At 39.1% G+C, this 23,488-nt stretch overlaps 1 protein-coding gene across 1 annotated transcript in view; it reads right to left on the reverse strand.

Moving 5' to 3' along the window:
* Positions 1-23,488, reverse strand: part of LOC136826853 (uncharacterized) — a 57,967-nt gene continuing 34,479 nt past the window's right edge. The window contains exons 11-27 of the mRNA XM_067084338.1: positions 22,239-22,406; positions 20,144-20,309; positions 19,585-19,700; positions 19,043-19,144; positions 17,875-18,100; positions 16,795-16,984; positions 9,436-9,619; positions 8,212-8,407; positions 6,534-6,760; positions 5,533-5,697; positions 4,711-4,839; positions 3,153-3,298; positions 2,533-2,623; positions 1,958-2,119; positions 550-646; positions 268-375; positions 1-98 (exon numbers count right to left, since the gene is read on the reverse strand). Coding sequence (XP_066940439.1) covers positions 1-98; positions 268-375; positions 550-646; positions 1,958-2,119; positions 2,533-2,623; positions 3,153-3,298; positions 4,711-4,839; positions 5,533-5,697; positions 6,534-6,760; positions 8,212-8,407; positions 9,436-9,619; positions 16,795-16,984; positions 17,875-18,100; positions 19,043-19,144; positions 19,585-19,700; positions 20,144-20,309; positions 22,239-22,406 — 2,571 coding nt within the window. The remainder of the gene's footprint in view (positions 99-267; positions 376-549; positions 647-1,957; positions 2,120-2,532; positions 2,624-3,152; positions 3,299-4,710; positions 4,840-5,532; positions 5,698-6,533; positions 6,761-8,211; positions 8,408-9,435; positions 9,620-16,794; positions 16,985-17,874; positions 18,101-19,042; positions 19,145-19,584; positions 19,701-20,143; positions 20,310-22,238; positions 22,407-23,488) is intronic.

Raw genomic sequence — 23,488 nt, forward strand, 5'->3', positions numbered from 1 at the left:
TCATTCCCCCTCATTTTCCTCTTTTGGATCCTTTAACACCAAATGAGTTGGGTCCACTCTGCACAGCGTATGAACCCTCGCCACTGTCACCGGAGCACCTGCAAAATAATGCAAAAGAAAACATTATCTGTTTTCGATCTTTCATGTTTCAGCTTTGATAAATATCTTTGGTCTTTATATATGCTTTCATGCCAATATTAACATTTATGATACAGAGAGAGAGAGAGAGAGAGAGAGAGAGAGAGAGAGAGAGAGAGAGAAACTTACTCATGACGAACCAATCCGTCAACTTGTTTTCTACCCTGTATGCCTTGATTGCTTGACGGAGAGCCGCTACAACGGCATATGCTAGACACAGCGGTGGTTCTCCAGTTGCTGGAAGAAAATAACGTAAGAGGTTATCTAGCAAAATGTAAATTTACAACAGGAAAGGAATTATAATCATCATCTTTCTGTGTCTGAATCAATGCATTAAATCAGTTGTCCTTACGATGTTTGCCTAATTTTACTCTCTTGTTTGAAAAAAAAAAGAAGAGATATACAAGTTACCTTTCGAACTGAGGACTCCTTTTGGCGACTTTGGGTTCGGTAGCAGCGTTACTCTCATGTCCACAGGAATATCCAAGGCGGTTGGAGGCTTGTATTCCTGTCAGAGAGAGAGAGAGAGAGAGAGAGAGAGAGATGAATTATGAGACGTATGCGGGAAGGCAATGAAAACGGTGCAGTTCATCTGAATGCAGTTTATATCAGAATGTGATCTATCGCTGTTCTGTTAATTGGTCTTATCTTGTAACGTGGCTTCGCCATTCTATGAGATAAAGTTATCAGAGCGGCACTTTTGGTAAGCCCTATCTATTTGCGTGTGAAGGTAATTATTAATGCCTATTAACTGACTGTAGTTATTATCGATGAAGCGCATTCACAACTGTTACTACATGCATATAGTATATATGAAGCCTTAAGACATAAATATGCGTTTAGTACCTGAAAAAAAGGAGACTACGTCTTCGAAAGCGCTTACTTTAATCTTCCTTTTAACATTTCTCTTTATTTTATTTGAAGCTCCGCTAGGTATGAATGACCTATTATTCCTTTTAGTTTTCTGAAAAGAAAACTACTGTGCCGGCTTTGTCTGTCCGTCCGCACTTTTTCTGTCCGCCGTCAGGTCTTAAAAACTACTGACGCTAGAGGGTTGCAAATTGGTATGTTGACCATCCACCCTCCAATCATCAAACACACCACAGCCTTTTAACCTCAGTAGTGTTTATTTTATTTAAGGTTAAAGTTAGTCATAATCGTGCTTCTGGCAACGCAACAACACAGGCCACCACGGCCGGCTAAGAATTTCATGGGTCGCAGCTCATACAGCATTATACCGAGACCGCCTAAAGATAGATCTATTTTCGGTGGCCTTGATTTTGCGCTGTACAGAAAACTCGATTGCGCCGGAGAAACTTCGGCGCATCTTTTACTTTTTTTTGGTGGGGGGGAAGGGGCGGGCGCGGTTTATGATTAGAACTTTGTGTTCCGAAAATTTTTGATGTTTTCTAATTCCTATTTGTTACCAACAAAATTTCTTTAATGGGAGCAGTGCTCCTTGCAATGCATTCGTATGAGCAATAATTCAACTTTCTGCTGACAGGAACATACAGTCTATACACATTTAAGGATGCTTATATTATTTATGTAAGAGTGCTCAACGTTTACTGATGAGCTCCCTGTGTAATTTTATGAGGTGACTTTTTACGGAGTAGGTTCATCTTTGGTTCGGCAGTTAGACACAACAGAGAATATATGGGACAGTGGCAATTATCCAGTTGGTCAACAAGGTTAATTTTTTTTTTTTTATCAATCTGTTTATCTAGAAAATGACATACTGCTGGTGGAAAAAATTTTGAAAGTAACATTTCTTGACCAAAAACGTAATACGTTTTCTGATGATTCTCATAATACTAACCCAAGTTCCATAGGAAATCCTTTGACCGGACGTTTGGTGAACCTTAAGAAGTTCTGAGGTGTAAAATCCTAGGCCCATAACGAAAGCTCCTTCCACCTGTCCTACGTCCACGAAAGGATTCAGGCTCCTTCCACAGTCTTCTACTATGTCTGCTCGGTGAATCTGCGAAGGAAAGCCCTTGCGTCTATAGAATTAAATCAGGCTATGAATGTGTTTGTAGTTCTGAGCTTAGCAAACGCAGTTTTTCGTAATTATTTTCGAAGTTTAATTATTAATTATTAATCTTACGGAATCACACAGTCAGGTCTATAGCAGGGAAAATTAAAGGATATGCATAAACCTACAAACGTAGATAGACACATACACGCACATATCCAGGTGTAGTAGTGGTCGGTGATAATCTCTCGATAAGCAATAACAAAAACTATATTTCCATTTTAGGGTTTAAGGAAACATTATCCAACGAATCATCCATCTAACAAACTTGGAAGTAATCTGAACGCTGCGTACTTAAGGTATGTCATACATAAATAGTTTTTCAGGAGTAATTCTTCCGTCAAAGACTCACAACCTACCACGAAAACACCAGTCAGTACATCAATTTCTACTTCCAGGCAGCAGGCACCCCAGATGTCGTAACCTTCCGGATTGTGCTCGCTGCTCGTCCTGTGGAAAGGATATTTCAGTTAATGAAAAGCAAATCATAAAATATGTTTCATGTCTAGGTACACTGAAGCTTAAAACCATCAATTTTAACATTTGGAAAACCATCCTTTCAGCTGCTTCTCTTAAAACCACCAATGTTACATTCTTAAGAGTAATCCCCTCCAACTCCTAAAAAAAAATCTTTCCAACGTCATAAAAAACCATTCTTTTTAATAAACCTCCCCTCCCTATGTATACCGACTTAAGATGGAAAACTGCAGTCTCTGCAAAATTTTCGAAATTGAGATATGTCACCTATTGGGCTCGTGAAACACTAATACACAAGTTACTACCGTTTCAGAATGATTCTTCAATGCTTTCCACTAGTATTTAGTGCAGAATCTGCAAAATCAGTAGTAAGGCAAAGGAGTATCTACCATTTTTCTCAGTTCTGTATTTTTGCAGATACTGCAGTCTTCCATTTTAGGGCAGTATAAACGTCTGTCAAACATCTGTATCTAAATCCAACATCTCTCCTTCCTAGACCCACCAGAACCGCTCGGAGAGATCGACGTTCTCCAGGTAGCACTTCTTCACCAGCCTCTCCCACGTCGGGTCCTCCTCGTCGTCCTCCTTCATCAGCTCCCTGACGACCTCCATGCGATCTCGCAGGGCGTTGCAGGCCACCCGGATGCCCTGCAATTGCACGAGTGGAAGGGGTTGATGATGATCTCTTAGCCCGTCTCGTTGCTCGTATGTCTGCCTGTCTGTTCGTGCAGCCAGCCTTCTGTGGCTAAAGCTTTTTTTTTTTTTTATTCTTTTAGTAAACAGATTGCTTCAGCATACGTCTGTTTTATTTTCGGCGTCGATGACCGTGGTTCTTGTGATGCCATGCTTAGAAATTACATTAATCAATCAATCAGTCAATCACTTAACCATTATTTCCATAGAGAAGGATTAAGTAAATGATTGGTTGCTTATATATATATATATATATATATATATATATATATATATATATATATATATATATATATATATATATATATATATATATATATATATAAATATATGTGTGTGTATGTATGTATACATATATATACGTCTGCATACACGCATACATATATATAGATAGATAGACAGATAGATAGGTAATATGCCCGTGCACGGAATTTCTTAGATATATCGATTATGATAAATATAAAAGAGCCGTGAAATCTTGTAGCTATTGCATATGGGAAGAAACGGGATTGTTTAGAATGAAGTTTCTGTTTGTTGTAAAGGCTTCTGATTCAGCCTTGTTTAACCTTCCTGATTAATAATAGTTTTATTATCAGTACTTCCTGCCATCAAAATCAATTTATCGTTGATATTAATTTATCGTTTTTTATTACCATCCTTTACCAGATTCAATTGCGCCATTCAGTTTACCTGCCTTTGTAAACTTGATTCTATACTTCACAATAAAATACGCCTGAATATATTTCCCTCGCCTTCTCAGGAGTTGTTTGAATAATAATCTGTCAAGTACATAAGCGTTGCCTGTGGCTAGAAGTTCTGAAAATCTATTTGACCTTTATATTTACACCCACAATCTATTATCACCGTAAAAAAGTCTTGCCAGATCAGAATATTGTTTTCCGTTCAGTGACGAAATCACTGTAGTTTTTCCTATACTTGTTACCAGCGTGAACTTTCACTTTAGCGTAAAGTATAATTATTTGCTTTTGTGACAACACGCTCTTTTAATTATTATTGTTAATAAAATTGTATAGATAAAATACTAAGCATAAGATAACGAATTTCCCCCTTCATTATACAACATGATCACTAGGAAAGAGCGTTTGTTGTCTTGTAAACAGATATACATTGGGCTTTTCTTTTTCTAATTGGAAATATTCCTTCATCTTTCATTATAAAATTCTGCGTTTAATGCAGAAAATCATATGTCAGTTGTTTATGGAACGAAAAACGCCAGCTGTACATTTTGTACTGATAAGAAAATAAAGAAAACGGTTCACATTGCCCTAATTTTAAATGATTTTTCCCACTGTGGGAATGAATTGTTTCTGTATCCCCGTTACCATACTCATCCCTGGTTAACTCACATGACAGCACAAGTCCGAGCTGAAAGATCCTCCAGTGACGCTGGAATTGGTACCGATCAACGAATCCGTTTGTTTCACTATGACGTGTTCCATGGGGACTCCTAAGGTGTAGGCCGCTACCTGCGCCACCTGTAATTACATATGAACAGCATCAGATCTTTTGTTCTCGAGATATTTTGTTGAAACACACACACACACTCACACACGCGGGGACGCACAATTTCTCTTGATATTTTGTTAAAACACACTTATATAGAGAGAGCAAGACTAGGGTTTCTTCTAAAAAGGGAGAGGGAATAAATATCCAGAAATAGAGCTAAAGAGACCCACACACACGCATGCGCGTGAAAATTATACCAAAAAGCATAGAAGTAAGGCTTTTAATTAAATAATAATCTACGGTTTATGCCATGAAACATGAAAGGACTCACTACACTTCATGAAAGTCTCTCGCGACTCATAGACTGCAGAGCCCTTTATTAAAGAAATTTCCACCATTGCAAGAAGATACTCATGACATTAATTTCACTTGCCAATTCATTGCGAAAAAAAACAAGCATATTCGCTATCAACCCGGGGAGCGACCAAGGCATACATCCCATCATCCTGCGGGAAAGCATACATATGCATTCCACATATTCATACCACATGTTAGATACAGCAAATAAGAATACAGGGGAAATGTATGAGCATATAAATTTAAATCATTCATAGTAGTTCAACTAATGAAGACTGCAATCACGCAAGAATATTTCTGTCATGAAACGCAAATCAGACGCAAAATAAGCTCAGTAAATTTAGAAAAGTGTTTTGGCAGCTCACCTTTGTATTAATTCCTTGTCCCATTTCGATTCCTCCGATGGACAGCGCCACAGTGCCATCCAACTCATAGATAGTCACTTGAACGCCGAAACGATACATTGGAGGATAATGGTATTCGTACCATAGGGGGATGATGCTAATGCCTTTCTTTTTGAACAGGTTGGCCTGTCAGATAAAATGAAATCGATATCAAAGATGTAAAATAATACACAAGTCTCGATAGAGGGATGTTACTTAGTCAGATTAACTTGTACAACCAAAAGTTCGTTGCGGTAATGTCACCAGAGAAGAAATATAGACCTTTCATTGAAGTTGTGCAACACGCTATGGTTAGAGACAACAAAATAAAAATAATGAAAATAGCATTATTTAGCAAATCTATACGAAAATATGAACCTGATATCTCTATGGATGGCTGATAGGTTAACCAAACAAAATAACATAAATCATCTTAAAGGATGGGTGACATATTGCCAAGTTACGAAACGAGATACATCAATCATTTCAGTGGAGTGATGTTATTTGGGTAGGAGAACTAACAAAAAATGAGAACAGACAAAACAAAACAGAATTTTAGATGAAGGGGTGTTATGTGACTCATTTAACAGACAAAACAAAAGAGACTTTTAGAGTAAGGGATGTTATGTGACTCAGTAAACAGACAAAACAAAACAGACTTTTAGAAGAAGGGATGATATATTACTCAGTTAACAGACAAAACAAAACAGACTTTTAGATGATGGGATGTTCTGTGACTCAGTTAACAGACAAAACAAAACAGACATTTAGACGAAGGGATGTTATATGACTCAGGTTAACAGACAAAACAAAACAAACATTTAGATGAAGCGTTGTTATGTGACTCAGTTAACAGACAAAATAAAACAGACTTTTAGATGAAGGAATGTCATGCGACTCAGTTAACAGACAAAATAAAACAGACTTTGAAACGAAAAGCTGATGGGTTGGATGAACAGGGAACTTTTTCTAAACTTCCTTACTTTGTTGAATTCCTCAACTTTGCCTTTCCTCTCTTCGTAGTTGGCCTTCTCCTTCAGGAGTGGAAGGATATCCTCAGCAACGACGTTCTTGTCGAGGGGCGGGGCTAAGAATCTGAAGACATTTGGGGGTGCCATGTTTGCTTCTCGGACCTCCAGAGGGTCTTTGCCAAGGGCGTGAGCCACGTGGTCCATAATTGTCTCAATGGCCCCAACGCATTCAACGTGACCTGACGAAGACATGCATAATAAAGTATTAGTTATTCGTTATATGCATATCGATTGTCAAGAGAGAGAGAGAGAGAGAGAGAGAGAGAGAGAGAGAGAGAGAGAGAGAGAGAGAGAGAGATGGGAAGATTATTGATTTTCATGACCTGATCGTGTGGATGGAGAATAACAAATAATCTTCTTTGTTTTCATGAAGTCTAGACTCGTGACGTGAAATGGCAGTATGCTCTATTTTTCTAATAGTGGTTGCTATCTAAGAACTATAGTCGTCCCTTGAGGGCTTGGAATTACAATTTCTTATCCATCAAACCTGAGGGAGTTGAAATAGGCATAGTATTGTATTCTCTATTGGGTATATCATTTCTTCCTCCCACTTCTCGAAATAAGAATAACAACAGCCTGAAAGAGTAAGCCTAGATATAACACCAGAAATCTTATTTTATTTTTTCTAAAGCGCAATGTAGTTGACTCGTAACCATCTCAGCTCTTGAAATTTGGACCCCTGTGCGGGGTGGGGAACTGTTTCTTTTTTTGGAATTTTTAGTAGTACATTGAATAATGGGGCTTCATTCAGTGAAAAGTTATGTGGACCATAGAGAATAACTGAATACCTTGCGTAAGAATAATCGGTTATTTAGAAAGGGTTATCTCGATGATCTTTGTAATAAATGAATACAAACTAGAATGAGAAAGGCTTTTTTTGGAGGGCATAAAAATAACCAACACCCAACCTTTCGTTGGGATCTCATTAGGTGTCCAGTAACCCAATTAAAGTAAAGTATCCTTACAAGTAACCGACAATTGAAATTAAGTAAACAATTTCTTTCCAAGTGATCCAAGACAGCAGTGAAGTAGATTTTTTTTTCAGATAGGACCTAAACTTGCAATAATAGTTACTATTCTTTAGGAGTGACCTGAAATAGAACCGAAATCGAACTTCCTCAATGGGTGACCTAAAACAGCACTGAAGTTCAACATCCTTACAAATGACCTCATCCTTAACTCACATTTCACCAAGGGTAATTATAAGGGATCCCATTCAATTCAACTTCCTGTCAAGTAACTAAGGCTTGACTTCCAGCTTCAGGTCATATTAACACAAGGCTATTAAATTCAAATGCTTGTAAAGTGACTAAGGCTCGACTTATAGCTTCCAGTTAGCTTAACACAAGACTTTATTCAGTTTAAATTCCTGTCAAGTGACTAAGGGTCGACCTTTAACTTCGGGTTAGCTTAACATAAGACTGTTCAATTCAGATTCCTAACAAGCGACTAAAACTCGACTTTTAGGTTCGAGTTAGACTGACACGAGACTTTATTCAATTCAAATCCCTTTCAACTGACTAAGGCTCGACTTTAAGCTTCAAGTCAGATCAACGCAAAACTTTATTCAATTCAGATTCCTGATAAATGACTTAGTGTCAGCTTGAAGTCAGATTCCCTAACGACTCACCTGGCGTCCTGCACCAGGTATTGGCAGGTGTATCGGTGGTAACGATGTAAGGCGTAATCTTCATGTTGGGGATGTGATACGCATTCTGGATCATCGCCAGAGCCATGAAGACGGAGGCTTCGTTCGCAACGTGACCCACGTCGGAGATGAGCTCCATCTTCAGAGCAGAGATCTTCCCCTCGTCGTCGAAGCCAACCTGAGAGAGATGATAATAGTGAGGGCTAATTAAAATAGTCGTATTAGAGGGGTTGCTTTGTCTTACTGTTTTACCTTACTCAAATACAGGTCAATATCAGCAAGTGTATAATAATCGTATGTATTGAAACTTTCCTGGCTATTTCATAATCGACCTATCCAGTGAATTCTTTACTGAATTCTTTAACTTTCTTTGTTTTCTCAGTCGTTATACTTAGATATTTATAACAGATTTGACGTTACTCAAGGGGGTAACCAATCACAATTTAGAAACATTTTTCTATAATGTTTTATTATTTCATCGATATGAATTTAGACCACGTAAACTTTTATTTACTAGTTATAATTACCTTTTATACGAGATAGTTGTAGAGTTTTTTGTCATTTTGTTTTGCTTTGACTTCTAATAATTCTTTGATGATTTTAATCATATATTTCTGCTCATTGTTTGATTTACTTTGTGCCTTTAAGAAAAGGTTACTTGGGTATTTTCCTCCACAACCTGTAGGTCTCTATATTACACAAGAGGGACACTATATATATATATATATATATATATATATATATATATATATATATATATATATATATATATACAATGTGTGTGTGTATGTGCGTGTATATATACGTATATATACATTTGCATATATATGTATTTATATATATATATACATATACTATTTATATATATATATATATACAATATATATATATATATATATATATATATATATATATATATATAGTCGGCCACAAGAGAGGTATATATATATATATACATACATGCCACATATATGTTACAAACTATTTTCAATCACCGTGATTCATTCAAAGAGCAAAGACCTCGAAGTAATATATTTTCATATATGTATTTTATGATATATATATATCGAACCAGCGACGGACGAGGAATATATATATATATCGGCACAAGAGGTATATATATATATATATATATATATACCCATATATATATATATATATATATTCATATACAATACAGGCATGCATAATTCGCAACTCCTCCACCTCGTAGGTAACTAGATAGGGTTCCCTCATTCCAGAGTAGGTCATCTGAGTGTTGAGGTCAACAACCATCCTCACAGGTCGTTGCAGCTTCCTGGCAGCCACAGCTGCGGCAGCTGCGACAATATTTTGTCTGCTGACGTTGGCGCCAAACGCACCACCAAGTCGACGCACTGTTATGTTGATTCTGTGAATAAGACAATATTTTATTAATAGATTAATGATGGAGAAAATGTGTTATGAGCTTCATTACTTAAGTATATTTTTCTGGTGAAAGTGAGGAATTGTATTGAAGTACAAGATGGTTATTGACATAAATATGAAATATATTTTTGTGCAATAATAGATTATCTGCTATATTGTGTTAAAACGGTTGCGTTGTTTTGTAATATAACAGATAATCGATTAAAGTACAAAACATATTTCACATTTATATCAGTGACCATCTTGCGCTTTTATACAATTCCTCGCTTTCATCAGGAAGATATACTTAAGGAAGAAAGCCCATAACAGATTAAGGTGTAGAACACAATGTGAAATTATAATCATGCGCACTCACATGCACACGTGGTATGTATGTACGTTATATATATAATATATATACGTATATATATGTATATATAATATATATATATATATATATATATTTATATATATGTATATATATAAATATTAATATACATACATATATATATGTATATAAATATATATATATATGTATATGCAGAATGTTATATGTATATATATATATATATATATATATATATATATATATATATATATATATATATATATATATATATATATATATATATATATATATATATATATATATATACTTTCTCTGCATCTGAGTTTTCCCACTTCTATGAATAGGGTCGATGTTTGTAGAAAATGTGTTGACAGCTTCCCTCCACCCGGCTCGGTATGAAATAGCACATTGTCCTCTGACAATTGTTTACAATTTCGCTTTCATCAGGAAGATATCTCTCATCATCTTTACAACGTGCATCCACCTTCGCTTCGGTTTTCCTCGTGCTATTCCACCAGGCACCTCCATTCGAATCACTCTCCTTCCCACATATGTCTGACCCCTTCTCATCACATGGCCATACCACTTCAGTGGTGGCCATATATCAGTGTATATATATATATATATATATATATATATATATATATATATATATATATATATATATATATATATTTATATATATATATTAGTGAAATGGCGCACGCTATGCTGGGTGGGGCAGGAGGGCAGTTCTTAAAGACTCCAGGATCCTGTGAAGCCATCTCCTGTCGGATCTGTTTCCCTGAAGAATCTTCAAAGACTTTTGTCTCCAGGAAGGATCAAATCCCATTACTTTGCCATTAATAATAACCTGTTCAGATTCCTAATGCAAGAGGCGCTGATCCACAACCATGCAGGAGTTTAAAATGCAGGAACTTGAAGGGACCAGTACGTTCAAACACATCACCTCCTTTTTCTTCAGACGTGACTTTGTAACTTTGTATACCTTCGTATAACGTCTTCTTAAATTCTTAAAGACTCCAGGATCCTGTGAAGCTGTCTTCAGCTTCTGTCGGATGCATTTCCCCCAAAGAAATCTTTGAAGCCTTTCGTCTGCAGGAAGGACCAAATCCCATTATAAAAGCAACATTGTGCCAGAAATCCAAAGGCTACAGAGCCTGTAGTTGTCATGAAGCCTTTGGAGGCCCCAGAAGCCTCTGGAATTGCCAGAAACCTTTGGAAAGCCTCCAGAATTCCCAGAATCCTCTGGAATTGCCAGAAACCTTCGCAATTCCCAGATTCCCTACTGTCACCCCGGGGAGAACAGGATCCACTTGGAAATTATTATACAGACTAGTGAGAGGAGCGCGAGAAAAGTTTTCTTATGTTCCCAAGGTTGGGGCACTGAACCAGCACAAAGTGCCACACAGATACTGATGGCAATAATACGAAATACACTTTCCCCTGAATGAATTCTTGGCGTGGTAGAATTTTGATACAAACTAAGTGATGCAGAGTACAGTACAAAAATAAAAAACATATCTTAATCATCTAGAAAACAAAAATAAAGTAATAAAGAGCATTCTTTTAATGGGAAATCAAGCTGCAATGATTTTCTTATCAGATCTTCCTAGGAATCCTGCTTTACTCTTCTGGAAAGTATGAGCCCTGTCAAGGGTGCCCTAAAAGAACTGGCCTCAACCTTGGGGCCCTCACCAGGCCCACTTCCCCAGCTTGGCAGGATACCTGCCTTCCTCCAAGGAAGCAGCCTCTGGGTTGGACAATTCCTTTCAAAGCTGCCCTCAGGAGACTGGCGAGTCTTGGAGGCTTTAGAACCTCATCCTTGAAATTCTTTGGCCCTCTCCAGGCCTCCTTCCTCAGCCTGGCAGGATAACTGTCTTCCTCTGAGGAAGCAGCCTCTGGGTTGGACCCTTTCCTTCAAGGATGCCCTCAAGAGACTAGCTAGCCTTTGGGGCTTTTGGGTCTTATCCTTGAAGTTTTTGGGCCCTCTCCAGGCCTGCCTCCCCAGCCTAGCAGGATACCTGCCTTCCTCCAAGGAAGCAGCCTTTGGGTTGCACTCTTCCCTTCCAGGCTGCCCTTAAGAGACTGGTGAGCCTTGGGGGCTTTTAGGCCTCATCCTTGAAGTTCTTGGGCCCTCTCCAGGCCCGCTTCCCCAGTCTGGCAGGATACCTGCCTTCCTCTGAGGAGACAGCCTCTGGGTCGGACCCTTCCCTTCAAGGATGCCCTCAAGAGACTGGCGAGCCTTGGGGTCTTTTGGGCCTCATCGTTGAGGTGCTTGGGCCCTCTCCAGGCCTGCTTCCCCAGCCTGACAGGATACCTGCCTTCCTCCAAGGAAGCAGCCTCTGGGTCGGACCATTCCCTTCTAGGCTGCCCTCAAGAAATTGGTGAGCCTTGGGGGCTTTTGGGTCTCATCCTTGAAGTTCTTGTGCTCTCGCCATGCCCACTTCTCCAGCCTGGCAGGATACTTTCCTTCCTCCGAGGAAGTAGCCTCTGGGTCGGACCCCTCCCTGTAAGGCTTCCCTTAAGAGACTGGCGAGCCTTGGGGGCTTTTGGGCCTCATCCTTGAAGTTCTTTGGCCCTCTCCAGGCCCACTACCTCAGCTGGGCAGGATACCTGCTTTCCTCTGAGGAAGTAGCCTCTGGGTCGGACCCTTCACTTCAAGGCTGCCCTCAAGAGACTGGCTAGCCTTGGGTGCTGTTGGGCCTTGTCCTTGAAGTTCTTGGGCCCTCTTCAGGCCCCGCTCCCTCAGCCTAACAGAATACCTGCCTTCCTCTGAGGAAGCAGCCTCTGGGTCGGACCCTTCCCTTCAAGGCTGCCCATAAGAGAATGGCGAGCCTTGGGGGCTTTTGGGCATGACACTTGAAGCTCTTGGGCCCTCTCCAGGCCTCCTTCCCCTGCCTGGCAGGATACCTGCCTTCCTCCAAGGAAGCAGCCTCTGGGTCAGACCCTTCCCTTCAATGCTGCCCTCAAGAGACTGGTGAGCCTTGGGGGCTTTTGGCTCCCATCCTTGAAGATCTTGGGTCCTCTCCAGGCCTGCTTCCCCAGCCCGGCAGGATACCTGCCTTCCTCCCAGGAAGCAGCCTCTGGGTCGGACCCTTTCCTTCAAGGCTGTCCTCAAGAGACTGGTGAGCCTTGGGGGCTTTTGGCCCTCATCCTTGAAGTTCTTGGGCCCTCTCCAGGCCCGCTTCCCCAGCCTGGCAGGATACCTGCCTTCCTCCGAGGAAGCAGCCTCTGGGTCGGACCCTTCCCTTCAAGGCTGCCCTCAAGAGACTGGCGAGCCTTGGGGGCTTTTGGGCCTCATCCTTGAAGTTCTTGGGCCCTCTCCAGGCCCGCTTCCCCAGCCTGGCAGGATACCTGCCTTCCTCCGAGGAAGCAGCCTCTGGGTCGGACCCTTCTCTTCAAGGCTGCCCTCAAGAGACCGGCGAGCCTTGGGGGCTTTTGGCCCTCATCCTTGAAGTTCTTGGGCCCTCTCCAGGCCCGCTTCCCCAGCCTGGCAGGATACCTGCCTTCCTCCGAGGAAGCAGCCTCTGGGTCGGACCCTTCTCTTCAAGGCTGCCCTCAAGAGACTGGCGAGCCTTGGGGGCTTTTGGGCCTTATCCTTGAAGTTCTTGGGCCCTCTCCAGGCCTCCTTCCCCAGCCTGGCAGGATACCTGCCTTCCTCCGAGGAAGCAGCCTCTGGGTCGGACCCTTCTCTTCAAGGCTGCCCTCAAGAGACTGGCGAGCCTTGGGGGCTTTTGGCCCTCATCCTTGAAGTTCTTGGGCTCTCTCCAGGCCCGCTTCCCCAGCCTGGCAGGATACCTGCCTTCCTCTGAGGAAGCAGCCTCTGGGTCGGACCCTTCCCTTCAAGGCTGCCCTCAAGAGACTGGCGAGCCTTGGGGGCTTTTGGGCCTTATCCTTGAAGTTCTTGGGCCCTCTCCAGGCCCGCTTCCCCAGCCGGGCAGGATACCTGCCTTCCTCCAAGGAAGCAGCCTCTGGGTCGGACCCTTCTCTTCAAGGCTGCCCTCAAGAGACCGGCGAGCCTTGGGGGCTTTTGGCCCTCATCCTTGAAGTTCTTGGGCCCTCTCCAGGCCTCCTTCCCCTGCCTGGCAGGATACCTGCCTTCCTCCAAGGAAGCAGCCTCTGGGTCGGACCCTTCTCTTCAAGGCTGCCCTCAAGAGACTGGCGAGCCTTGGGGGCTTTTGGGCCTTATCCTTGAAGTTCTTGGGCCCTCTCCAGGCCTCCTTCCCCAGCCTGGCAGGATACCTGCCTTCCTCTGAGGAAGCAGCCTCTGGGTCGGACCCTTCTCTTCAAGGCTGCCCTCAAGAGACTGGCGAGCCTTGGGGGCTTTTGGCCCTCATCCTTGAAGTTCTTGGGCCCTCTCCAGGCCAGCTTCCCCAGCCTGGCAGGATACCTGCCTTCCTCCAAGGAAGCAGCCTCTGGGTCGGACCCTTCTCTTCAAGGCAGCTCTCAAGAGCCTGGCGAGCCTTGGAGGTTTTTGTTCCTCACCCTTGTCCTTAGAGGAGGGCTTGTTTATGCATCTTCTTGTTTTCTTGTCCTTTTATGAATTTCCATTTCCATTGTCTTGATGCAGTTTTCTTTAGGAAGTTCTGTTTTAGCTTCTTTATCTTCTTTTAAATGATCTGCTTTGATATCCACGTCTATTCACCATACTCTTTGCTTTCTCTTACCCAGCTTTCCAAATATGACACTTGCTTCCTCTGAAGGCTTCAAAACGATTTGAAGCATCTCAGAGATTATTCCTGGAGACTTTGGAGTTCGACGCATGCGCGAATGGCATTTCTCTCGTCCTTCCAGGAGCCGGAGACTGAAGGATTCCAAAATGTCTTCAAGGTAAATCCCGAAGGATGTAGATCATTTTAACATTGCGTTAACCGTTACTTAGAGTTATTTTTCTGACACATAGCAGTTCTTTTCTTTAACGAGTCGTCTTCTATAATCTTCTGGGATTCCCTCCCTCTGACGATATTGATCATCCCTTCGATTTTACCTTGCTTCTCCAAAAAGTAATTCTGCGAATGCAAAATCTCCCTAGCAGCTTCTAACACCTCAGGTTCTCTACTTTTTTTTCGTCGTCAACATTCTTCAGCCAGCCCTCTCTTTTCTTTATTCCTTTTCTATCTTATTTCGAGCGAAGAACTGCTCCAAGTGGTAATTTTGGGCATCCAAAATTTCATCTCAAGCAGCTTCGAAAGCACCTCAAGTTCTCTACCTTTTATTTCGTATAAATTCTTCAATTGCCCCACGCCACTATCCCCCTCTCATCTTGATTATTTCCTTCCCTATTTTTTTGAATGATGAACTTGCGTCTATAAGTGACAATACAACTGTAGAGCTGCTGAATAATAAATCTATAATCGCAGAAAGCAGGAACCTCGACTCCATACTGTCCCGCAAAGTAGTCCATATTTTCGTCAGTAAACAATTGTAGACTGAAGTTATCTGCCATTCTCCTGATGTACTTTTCCCTCTGGAAAATCTCTTTCAGTCGATCTGCTTCGTCATCCAGTCTTCGCCTTCTTTGCTCAAGACAACTTCGATGATCCCGAAGATGGCCACTGCAGCCCTTGGAGTCGGTGCACCTACTGAGTTATAGCGCCATAGCGATTGGAATTTCTCCCGTCCTTTCAGGAGCTGGAGACGAAAGAATCCTAAAAGATAGTACGGTACCAGGCGACAATGATTCTTTCTCGCAGCAGATGATGTGAAATTTTCTTGAAAGCTTTATTGCCACGAAAATATCAATATTTAAAAGAAAGAAAGAAATATAAATTTAGCGAAAAATCATCATCGCCGTATCATTTTCTCTCGTCGTCGGGATATACATACATACATATATATATATATATATGTATGTATGTATGTATATATATGTATATATGTATGTATGTATGTATGTATGTATGTATACATATACACATATATATGTATATTATATATGTATATACACACATATATATACATGTATATATATATATAATACATATATATACATATATACATAATATATATACATATGTATATTATATATATATATATATATATATATATATATATATATATATATATATATATATATATATATATATATATATATATATATCCCCGACGACGAGGAAAAGGATACGACAATGATGATGTTTCGCTAATTCTATATTTCTTTCATCCTTACAATACTGATATTCTTGTGGCAATAAAGCTTTCAAGAAAATTTACCCCCGGGGAGGACAAGATCTACTTGGCAATTATTATTATTATTATATTATTATTATTATTATTATTATTATTATTATTATTATTATTATTATTATTATTATGTGTGTATATAAATATATATATATACAGAGTATATATATATATATATATATATATATATATATATATATATATATATATATATATATATATATATATATATATATATATATATATATATATATATTATATATATATATATATAAATAAATACAAACTCTCCTTAAATTCGTTGTCCTCACTATTTAAAAACACATCTCCGAAATCCACAATCTGGGAGTTCATCGTAGCTATTGAAATTACTTTCACATTTTTCTAGTGAATGTGATTGATAGAGTCTATATATATATATATATATATATATATATATATATATATATATATATATATATATATATATATATATATATATATATATATATATATATATATATATATATATATATATATATATATATATATATATATATATATATACTATACATGTGTTTGCTCGTGTTTGTTTACAAGAGTCCAACCAAAAAAAATAAATAAATAAATAACCGTGACAGATATTTGCAAAGAAAAACACTGACCTATTCGCAGGTATATCTAAAACCTGAGACACGACGCTTTGTGTCTCCGTTGGCCACTGAGTCGTGCAATGCACGTCGTAGCCGTCCTCAGTGGGAATGACCCTGGCCGCGTGAGACTCCATGCACAGGTGGTACTGGTAGCCGAAAGACACCTCCCCTTGGACCGAGTGAGGGGCTGCCTCTTTTGCCTCTGTTGAGAGAACACCAAGAATTACCGAGAAGAAGAAGAAGAAGAAGAAGAAGAAGAAGAAGAAGAAGAAGAAGAAGGAGTGAGGGGCTGCCTCTTTTGCCTCTGTTGAGAGAACACCAAGAATTACCGAGAAGAAGAAGAAGAAGAAGAAGAAGAAGAAGAAGAAGAAGAAGAAGAAGAAGAAGAAGAAGAAAGATGGCCTCGTGTATTCAAACGGGAGCTTTGGTGGATTCAAAGGATGAGGAAACAAGTAAAAGAAGATGCTGAATAATATTTCTTTGAAAAGGATAACTAGATTAAAAGGGCGTCATAGAAGACGGAAGATCGGCGGAGTAATTAAAAAGAAAATATTTAAGGAACTCTAAACAAATCTCGCCAGGGCAGTACCTTCCCTCTCAAAACCTTGCCAGTTTTAGTTGCAACGATTATTTTTATTGACATGCCAGTTACAAAAGCTGTAAGCACCCTCGTTGCTAACTGTCTAAACATTCTAGTTGCTAATGGCCCACATACCCCAGTCATTAAGGTTCCGAACATTCTGTTCATTACCGTTCTGGATAAATCAGTAATTTAGAATATGGAAAAACAAGTTGCTAAGATCATGAAAGTGCCACTAAGCTCACAAGCACACAGACCAAGGAGGAGAATCCAGGAGTGTTATCAACAACGATTTTGTTAAAGTTCTATCTGAAGGACGGTAGATAATTTAATGCTTCTCTTAGATGGGGTTACCTCTGGGTAAACAGCCAAGATTGTGTTAGCTATGAGTCTCAAGTGCACCAGAAGCCTAGAAAAATAGCAATCCTAAGGAAAGATATCTATGATGGTAACTGTATACATATTATCTGTATAGATCGACGGGTAGAAAAATTAATAGACAAAACTGTAACCTTCATATTTCCCGAAGTCGTAAGGTTCGATCTTGCCGGTGGTGATGTTCGGACCCATGACCTTCTTCCCATTCTCGATGGCCTCTTGGATGGTGAGAATGGGCTTCTTGACATCATCGTACTGGACCTTGACTAGTCTGGAGGCCCTGACCGCAGTGTCACGATCCCTCGCTACGACGGCGCCGATTGGCTGGCCGGCGTATTTAATGTTGTCCATTGCAAACACCTGCGATGTAATGGGGAATTACTTCGTGGGGTTCTGGTGAGCGTGTTATAAAGATTTGCTTTCATGGAACTGATGCAAAGGTAGGTCTAATGAAACTATTGCGAGGATTATCAAGTTTCAACAAAGCTTTCAAAATATCTTTAAGACCTTGCGTATTTATATCATAAACAAGAATGACACCAATGAATTGTACTGTTTATCGAAAAATAAAAAAAGGAAGGCGAAGGAAGGTAGGAATCGGTATTTCGTTTAGGTAGAAGTATATCTATAAGTTTAAAAAAAAAACTTATAAATACGTGCATGAGGAAAATTACGTTATTTGTCAATAAATTCAGAATGGCCCCCCAGATTTATTACACTTTAGTAAACACATTTATAGGAGTCCGACGAAAATATTAAAGAGCATAATAATTCATATTTTAATAAAATACACAATTTTGTATTTTCTCACATTTTATACACATGTGGAGTCCTTATTTTCTAAAAATTAAAAAAAAAAACTTTGTAAAAGAAAACTACTGTGCCGGCTTCGTATGTCCATCCGCACTTTTTTCTGTCCGCCCTCAGATCTTAAAAACTACAGAGGCTAGAGGGTTGCAAATTGGTATATGTTGATCATCCACCCTCCAATCATCAATCATAACAAATTACAGCCCCCTAGCCTAAGTAGTTTTCATTTTATTAAAGGCTAAAGTTAGCCATAATCGTGCTTCTGGAAACTATGTAGGTTAGGCCGCGGCATTATACCGAGACCACCGAAAGATAGATCCATTTTCGGAGGCCTTGATTATACACTGTAGCGGCTATACAGAAATCTCGATTGCCTTCGGCGCATTTTTTTTACTTGTTTTCGCTTCCTCTCTGAAGCAAAAGCTCTTGTCAAACTGACCTGACACAACCTACTTTTTATGTAAGTATGAATACATGCTGTCATTTACGTACTGGGTCAGGAGCGGTGGGGAAAAAGAAAGAGATGTTTTTCACGAAGCTGTTTTGACCTACGATGTCGTCCGCGCCCACGAAGCCCATGACGCCATCAAGTTTCTGAGCGAAGAAACACACAAAAAATATCAAATGTGGAAATGTGACAATTCAAAGCTTCAGATACTCTATGCTATTTTGCTATTACGTTTCTTTGTGAAGTCAAAATTGGAAGTCATCTCTAACATGTAAAATTATAGCAAATTTCTGTCTTTTTATCTAGTAAATAATACTTAAGGAATATTATTGATTCAGATTACTTATCTACCGTTTCTCAAAGTTCATATTTTCTCTTTTCTGCTGGTAATTATATGAAGTCTTCGAAAGTTTACTTTGCAAACACAGTTCGAAATTGGTTATACTAAAAACGAATTTTAATAAATTTTCATAAATGACTCCTGGGAGAAGCTTTAACCCAAGCGGTTTCCGGCAACTTGATAAATACCTTAAACACACATAGACTACATATAAACATACATATCCATAAGGATTCCGTTTCTTACCAGGGCCTCTGCAGGATCGACTGAAATCAACTTTCCTTTGGCTATGGCCGACAACACGAAGGCAGCGTGCAACTCATTAGGGAGTGCTGGAATGTCATCTAAGTATTTGGCTTCACCTAAAGGTTTGAATGAAACAAATTTTAACGAATTTCGTGTGCTAAGAAGAGTTGTAAACCGCTATTTTACACATAAATGTACTTGTTTATATCTCGTGGTGACTGACACAAATTATAATTTTTACGATTTTTTTCAGTAATTTAGCGGTTTTTTTGTGAGAGTAATTTTTTTTTTTTACTAATTTAGTGAGTTTTTTTTTGTGAGAGAAACTCCCAAACTGAAATATCATTAAGTGAAAAAAATGAAAAATAACTTGCAACAAGAAAATAAAAAAAAAAACTTAACGTTATAAAACTTAATGTCATCACATCACTTTTACTTGTGGTCTCAGTTCATATTTCTTCTCAAAAACTTTGTGTGAAGTTTAAAATCAGGATGATTCTACATAAACAAGTCTTCAGATAATCAGTTTAATAACTCTCGCGGAAACGCTTCGACCTACCTGAGGTTTGGGAAGCGGACTCTAATTTGGGGATGGGCTCACCCACCGGCCAGGTGACCTCGTCCATCTCGAAACGCTGCTCACCCGAGGATACAGGGCGCTCGATGTTGTGGCCGGCGCTGGCTATTCTCGGTCCGACATTTTCTCCCAAAAATCCTACTATTGCCTGGAGGAATAAGAAGAAAAAAAGGACTGATTAATCTTCGTTTGTACTGATATAAATATATATATATATATACATAATCATGAAGCTGCAAATGTCGCTTAATATCAAATTCACGCTGCCTCGGGAATATCCCCAATGGGGAATTATCACCGAAGGGGAATTTATAAGTGATTATTGGATTGGTGCTGCTGAGTCTCGATCTCACGACACAGATACTTATCCAGCGACTCCAGTCGACTCTATCCATTATATACATATATATAAATATATATGTATATATATAATATATGTATGTATATATACTGTATATATATATATATATATATATATATATATATATATATATATATATATATATATATATATATATATATGCATATTCCGTTTACGTAAATGAGTCGCCATCATAGGAGTACAAAAAGAAAGCTTAATGAGTCATATAATCGAAGAGATAAAGATGCATGTGAACATCACAGAAATCTCAAAAGGAACATAAGACTCTCGATGGAGTATTGCATTTCCTATCTTATGAGTTTCGACTGTGCGTCCTACATTGAAGTCTCTAAGATAGAACATCTCAGCATGTAGGTACGAAGGCAGTATAGACGTAGGATACGAAGTAGATGACTATATATAATAAATGATCTTCAGAGACCAATGAACAGGATGCTTTGGAAAATAGTGACAGCACGGTTTAACAGAATAGTGAGCAGAAGACTACCATGGAAGATTGATGAAGAGGAGACAGGGGTGAATAGTGACTACACGGTCAAGAGAATAATGAATAGAAGACTGACATGGAAGACTGATGAAGAGGAGACAGGGTGAATAGTGACTACACGTAGATGAGAATATATGAACAAAGACTGACATGGAAGACTGATGAAGAGGAGACAGGGGTGAATAGTGACTACACGGTTAAGAGAATAGTGAATAGAAGACTAACATGGAAGACTGATGAAGAGAAGACAAGGGTGAATAGTGACTACACGGTTAAGAGAATAGTGAATAGAAGACTGACATGGAAGACTGATGAAGAGGAGACAGGGGTAAATAGTGACTACACGGTTAAGAGAATAGTGAATAGAAGACTGACATGGAAGACTGATGAAGAGGAGACAGGGATCAATAGTGACTTCCCGGTTTAAGAGAGTAGTGAAGAGGCGATTGACATAGAAGATTAATGGAATGGAGATAAGTTATGAGAGCAGAGAAGGGAAGACTTATGATGCAATGAAAGAGGAAAACACTCATGAATTAGGATCTAGAAAAGATGAAAATATGTCGTCCGAAGTACCATAAGAGAACAGACTATATGAATATTTTGAATGGGTTCGTTATTTATTCACAGAAAAGACTCTCCAGAATATCCTGATAGGATTTATATAGATACGTACTTGTTGTTGACCGTTGCCGATGCGACGCCTTTTAGATTTAATCACTCACATAATGTTAATAATTTCGTATGATTTGTTCAACCTAGTGTACCACATAAGAATGTTAATATCATATCTCTTAAGCGCTCAGTGACTTTGTTTAAAAACTTGATTTTCATCTTCATACTTCATTTACCCAGATAGATTTAAGTTAAAACATTGAGGGAGATTTTAAGATAAACGCCAAGTGTTTTACATAAATCTGTTGAATCAATTTTATATTTTCTAAGAGCATCTTGGATTGCATTTAAACCTCTAAACTTTTAAACCTCTAAACGGTTATTGCGTAAACCTCTAGGGTAAAATTGAATTCACAATATTAACCTCTAGATGACAGTTTAGCACATTCTACAAACCTTAAGTTGAAGTGACGTTTGTCATACAAAAACCTCCATACGACAGTCAAGATCATTTTACAAACCCCTGAATTTCAGTTACGTTTATCACACAAACCTCAAAGCCACAGTCAACTCTGTGACAGTTAACCAAGTACCTTGTAAAAGAGGGATAAGGCGAGAGACTTCCTGTAATCGGGAGACGAATCCTGGGCATTTTGGTCAGGATGTACCTCGTTCATCAGGACACCCAAAGCGTTCGGGAAAGTTTGGCTGTCCAAAAGGCGCCTGTTTGTCAAATAGGCCTCCGTCAGCTCTGCGTGAATCTGGGAAGAACACAAGAGACGGTTAGCTCTCAAGAACAGGGGCTTTGTAAAGAAGAATATGAAAAGAAATAAGTTTCCTTTTATGGTTGCTTTTTATAGGCATGAATCCGACGAAGAGGGGAGTAATAAATAGTACTAAGTAGAATCAGGGGCGTCATTTCAGATTTTTGTTGGGGGTGCAAAGATGGTTTGGCGAGCGAAGCGAGCCTAACCATCTGTTTTTTTTTTTTTTTTTTTTTTATTTTGAGCTATTTCATGTGCTTTTTGAAGCCACATGCGCAATGTATTTCAGCAATATAGGCAGACAAACAAATATTGTGTGTGATAGACAGACAGACAGACAGATAGATATAACAATGTAGTGACACATTTGAATTTCGGTAGGAATAATGGAAAACCCGCTGCTGTTATTTCTTGGGGCTTGGGGGTGTGAGAGGGGCCAAGTTGAGGCTTGGGGGTGGGGCAACTTGAGTCTTGGGGCGGCAGCTGCTCCCCCCCAGCACCCCCAAAATGACGCGCCTGAGTAGAATTAAGGCTCTTTAGCTTCTGAGCGTTTTCAGTAGTAAATCACAGGAATAGGAAATGGTAATCAGTCAAAATCAGTGAGCGAAAGTGAATACTTTGTTTTGTAAAACTAGAGATTTTGTTCTCTAACATATACATTACAATTTTCCCGTCCCGTTAAGAGTTGTTTTACAATAAACTGTTTATATGAATTTAAGGAATAAGATCTGTGAGCTTTTACTGTTTTATGCAGACTATACTTAACAAATTTCCTAAGTTTTTCTTGAATTAATTTCAGGTTACTATATTACATTTCAAACAATTTCAAGGAACAAATTCTACCTGATCAAATTACGACTTAAAACCTTCCTTGAAAGTCTAGAAAAGATTTACTGATTTATTTCGAGTACAATAAACCCTCAAACGATGAGAAAAATAATAGTAATTATAGATAATTAAACAAATGCCAGTTAATAAAAATAATAAGACTGAGCAAGAGATCTAAATAGTCAAAATGAATATTAAATTCATCCTATCAAAATTATCAGTAACAAAAATTAACAGACAAAAATAAATCA

This window comes from Macrobrachium rosenbergii, chromosome 41 (assembly GCF_040412425.1).
Source record: "Macrobrachium rosenbergii isolate ZJJX-2024 chromosome 41, ASM4041242v1, whole genome shotgun sequence".
Classification (NCBI taxonomy): Eukaryota; Metazoa; Arthropoda; class Malacostraca; order Decapoda; family Palaemonidae; genus Macrobrachium; species Macrobrachium rosenbergii.